The sequence below is a fragment of the Rutidosis leptorrhynchoides genome, chromosome 10 (genome assembly GCF_046630445.1).
Source record: "Rutidosis leptorrhynchoides isolate AG116_Rl617_1_P2 chromosome 10, CSIRO_AGI_Rlap_v1, whole genome shotgun sequence".
In the NCBI taxonomy this organism is placed as follows: domain Eukaryota; kingdom Viridiplantae; phylum Streptophyta; class Magnoliopsida; order Asterales; family Asteraceae; genus Rutidosis; species Rutidosis leptorrhynchoides.
Genome location: NC_092342.1, coordinates 68,791,925 through 68,796,406, shown reverse-complemented (window position 1 = coordinate 68,796,406; position 4,482 = coordinate 68,791,925). Strand labels below are relative to the sequence as shown.

General features: G+C 33.1%; 1 protein-coding gene across 1 annotated transcript; it reads right to left on the bottom strand.

Moving 5' to 3' along the window:
- Positions 1-1,839: 1,839 nt before the first annotated feature.
- LOC139872644 (SKP1-interacting partner 15) lies at positions 1,840-3,311 on the bottom strand. The gene has a single exon (XM_071860555.1). It carries the CDS (start codon positions 3,178-3,180, stop codon positions 2,071-2,073), a length of 1,110 nt encoding a protein of 369 aa, XP_071716656.1. The 5' UTR covers positions 3,181-3,311; the 3' UTR covers positions 1,840-2,070.
- Positions 3,312-4,482: the final 1,171 nt, after the last annotated feature.

The following is a 4,482-nucleotide window of genomic DNA, read 5'->3' as shown; positions in this document are numbered from 1 at the left end:
GAATGAAAGTTTTACTTGCTTTTCAAAAAAAAAAAATATATATTTCTTCTATCAAAGATATTGTTAATGTTAATTGTTAAATCAACTCAAGTCACTTTAACCTGTTGTTGAAAGATCACTTGTTGACTTGTACTTTGATATTGTTAATTGTTAAAACAACTCAAGTCACTTTAACCTGTTGTTAAAAGATCACTTGTTGACTTGTAGTTACACCCAACACAGCTACTTTTTGTTAGGTTAAATCTACAAATAGATCATATATTTTGCAAATAATGTTTGGTAACTTGACATTTTATATTTATGGGTATTATTCAGTAAAAATATATGAAGTATTTAGTATAAGGGTTGGTGTTGATGTGATGTTAATATGTAATAGCTAAGATAGGAAGTGACTTAAGCTAATAGCAAAGAAAATAAAAGAACAAAAACATATGAATCCATATCCATTCAAATTTATCGTGTTTAAAGGAAAGATGCAAAACTATATTCTATAGGCACATAGAGAGCGAGAATGTCAAAACATAACTGGCAAAATAGATATAATAATAGAGCTCCTATATTATTATATTTTTTTCTATCTATAAAACATTATGTAACATTGTAACACATAATGCTCACTCTAAGAGCAGTGGGAGTGGTGGTATGTCACTTGCTCGTCCCCCGTCCGTCCCACACAAAGTGACTAGTCACCCACTCCCCTTGAACTTCACTTGGTCTAGTCCCCCCTATATAAGTCGCATGAGCAACGAGGTTTACCCCTCTTTTTCTTTTATTTTTGCTTTTCTTTTTTAAAGGAATAATGTATTAAATATAATAAATATTATTTTAACACACTTACTAACACACTAATTGACATATGTCACCACTCACCACTTTTTTTGACTCAGCAAGTTACGTCTGACATGTCAAGTGACCCCAGTCATCACTCCCGGTGCTCTAAAACTTAACCAAACACTCCCATATTTTTTTTCTCTTAGTATCTATAACAATCATCCAACATAAACTACAAAGATTTTAATACTCTCTTACCACCGTAACCACTCGTAGATAAACTCATCTATATCTATATATTTATCAATTTCACCTGCATTTGCATTTGCGTTTGCAACCTACCTACACTCCAAAACTAACAACAATTAGGTATTGATGAATATAGCAGCACTTTGTAAGCCTAACAATGTGCGTCTGGATTTAAATTTTGGGAATGAGGGACTGTGAATGGGAATGATAATATTAGGAATGAGAAACACATAATTAGGCATTTCTACCACCTATAGATAATAGTGCTTTCAAAATTCATTATAATTATAATTGCCTATTGAAACTATAGACATCAAAACGCCATCTAAATACTAAAGATGATATTAGTTTAATCGACCCAAAAGGCAATATTTATCCTGATCTCTTCCCATGCCATAAAAATAAAAACGAAGATGAAATGTGTAATCTTAGTGACCTAACCAAATAATACTTAGATGACTAGTCATCACACAGGTTTCAGACTTACGACGTGAACAAATACCTAAGGGGCAAGTGTGCAACAATTGTATGCAACGAGATTGGCTTATCTGTGTTTCTATTTCTGGGACTTGGGATGTGTATTTAAAGTGATTAAAAAAGTGAAGACTTATTTGTTGTTTTTAAGACACCATAATCCAAAATCAATCTTCAAGATAACACCATCCAAATCCCTTGGATCTTAATCACTTGCAGCATCAAAAGGTATGATTCAAGAAAAGAAACTGAATAAGTGAATAAACATCACTGGTAATGCTACTAGAACTGCAAATTTTCTCGATATTTAGGGCCAAAAAATCGAGCCATAAACTGACTACCTCGAAAAAAAGTAAATTCCTAGCTTCTAAGAAACTAGCTATCAACAATCAATGAAAACAACCCGAAAAAAGGTATAATAATTCATAACAACAAGTAACAAAATAAGCAAATTAGTATCATCAATAAGTATTAATGCTAATACAATTGCAAAACACAAAAGACTATAACAACAATGTAATATTATTAGAAACTAATCAATAACATCAAAATTATACCGAAAATGCAGACCTTCATTTAAGGCAAAGCATCAAGCCTAGCATCAAACAAAAAACCGCGATACAACCCATCTCCGTTACCCGGAACACTATCAATCCACCTCCATTGTTCCTTCCCATTTTCATTACACTCCCATAACGCTAATCGCCCGACCCGTTTTGCTGAAAAACAAACCCTATGCCCACCTCCAAACACCTTAAACTTACTCGATTCTTGAAAACACCTAAACATTTCAACCGGCATTCGCCCCGCTTCACCCCATTCAAACGTACCCAAATCCAACTTCAATATCAATATCGTCGAACACGAAGCGTTCAATGAAAACGACGATTTCAAACCTCCAATCATCAATATCACATTCCCAAAACCTTTCAACAATCTCGGTCGTTTCAATATATCAAACACATCACCCCATTCATTTTTCTCAAGTGTTCCCCAATTTTGACAACTTTTCAAATTCATCAAACTACAAATAAACAACTTCCATTGACTCCTCCACGGCGATCCAACATCGCACAATGCGATAATCGAATCGTTAACCAGAATCGGACTCCTAGGTTTCGACGGCAAATTCGACGAAAATTTAAGCCAACGGTTCTCCAAATTCGAATAGTAAAGCGCAGCCAGCTCGTTAAGAACAATAACCCGATTACTAACCGAATCGACTAAAACCGACCCGTGTTTGGACCAAGCTGAGCCTAATTGAGGTAGGGTTTTATGTTGACTAGTCAACGGATTACAAACAACAAGTAATTTATTACTGTTGCTGTTCAAATCGGGCAACGGGCAGTCTGCCCAGAGGTATAACAAGCCGCCGGCAGATGCGATTGGATGAGCAGAAGGAAAAGGAAGGAAAGAGAGAGTGAATGAAAGCCAATTGAATTGAGATGGATCGAAGAGGTGTAGGGTTGGTGATGACGTGGCAAGACGTTGGTGACGGTGAGGTGGACGGAGGGCGAGGAGAGGGAAAGGTGATGACGTGGCGAGGAGATGAGTGAAGGAAGGTGATGATAGAAGAGATTGAAGGTTTTTAGAAACGGAACGGCAGATGATGATTTGACGGAGGGTGAGGCGAGTGAAGATCTGGTGGAATATGTCTTGTGGAAGATTTGAGAAGATGTTTTCCATTTGGATGTAGATCGGAATCGGAATCGGAGATACGCTAATTGTGAAAGTGTTTTTGGAGGATTGAATTAGCTGTGGACGGTGGTGAGATGGTGGTTTCTGGTGGTGGACGGTGGTGAGATGGTGGTTTGTGGTGGTGGTGAGATTTGAGTATTGTTTTGTTTTGTTTAATTGAATAAAAGGTGAGTTGTATTAGATTAGACATAAAGAAGAGAAATGTAGAGCGGGTACGGGTCGGATTCGGCCGCCTCGTTTGTTGTTGAAGACTATTTATCATTTATTTTCTTTTTTTAATTACAATAAATTAATTAATCTGTATTATTATTATTATTATTATTATTATTATTATTATTATTATTATTATTATTATTATTATTATTATTATTATTATTATTGTTGTTGTTGTTATTGTTATTGTTATTGTTATTGTTATTGTTATTGTTATATATGTCAAATATGGCCGACACTTTTTCATAAAGTGAAGTTTGGTGGATCACAAGTTAATTCACGGATATTATTATTCTACCTAACTGCAAAGTAAATTATTATATTATAAATACCAAAGGATGTGATTTGCATAAGATGCACAAATAGAATATATTTCATATATCACCATTCTTTTACTCTCTCTTATTTTAAGTTTATTAGTAGCCTATAGTCACGAACCAAACCACTAAAGGTAGTTATAAGCTTACTGAATTATAACACGAACCAAACCACTAAAGGTAGTTATAAGTCTACTGAATTATAACACGTTATCAGCACGAAGTGCTCCGTATAATCAAGGTAATAAAAAAATAAAAATCTTTAACGATATCTTCTATTATTTATTAGTAGGGTAAATATTATTATCATCATAACTAACATTTATATTTATGTTATTTAAGTTATATATGGTCGGTTATACCGCCTGAATTATATTTCTGTAATCTAACTTTTATTAACTTCATTAACATTTATATTTATGTTATATATGGTCGGTTATACCGCATGAATTATATTTCTGTAATCTAACTCTTATTAACTTCACTAACATTTATATTTATGTTATCTAACATTTATGATTATTTATGCAATTAATCATTATTTATTTCATGCATACTAATGTTTATTCTTAAATTTATTATTTATGCATAATATGTTTATTCTCTTAATCTTCGTATTTATACTAAACATATTTATACTAAATGTATTTTATAGTAATCATATTTATACTAATAAAATTCTTTTATTAAAATGATTATTAATATAACGAGTACATAACATTCGTTAACGTCAACTAACGACGTTACAACGGTCATATAT

Coding starts and splice junctions, on each gene's coding strand:
- LOC139872644 (XM_071860555.1), bottom strand. CDS start 3,180: ATGGAAAACATCTTCTCAAATCTTCCACAAGACATATTCCACCAGATC.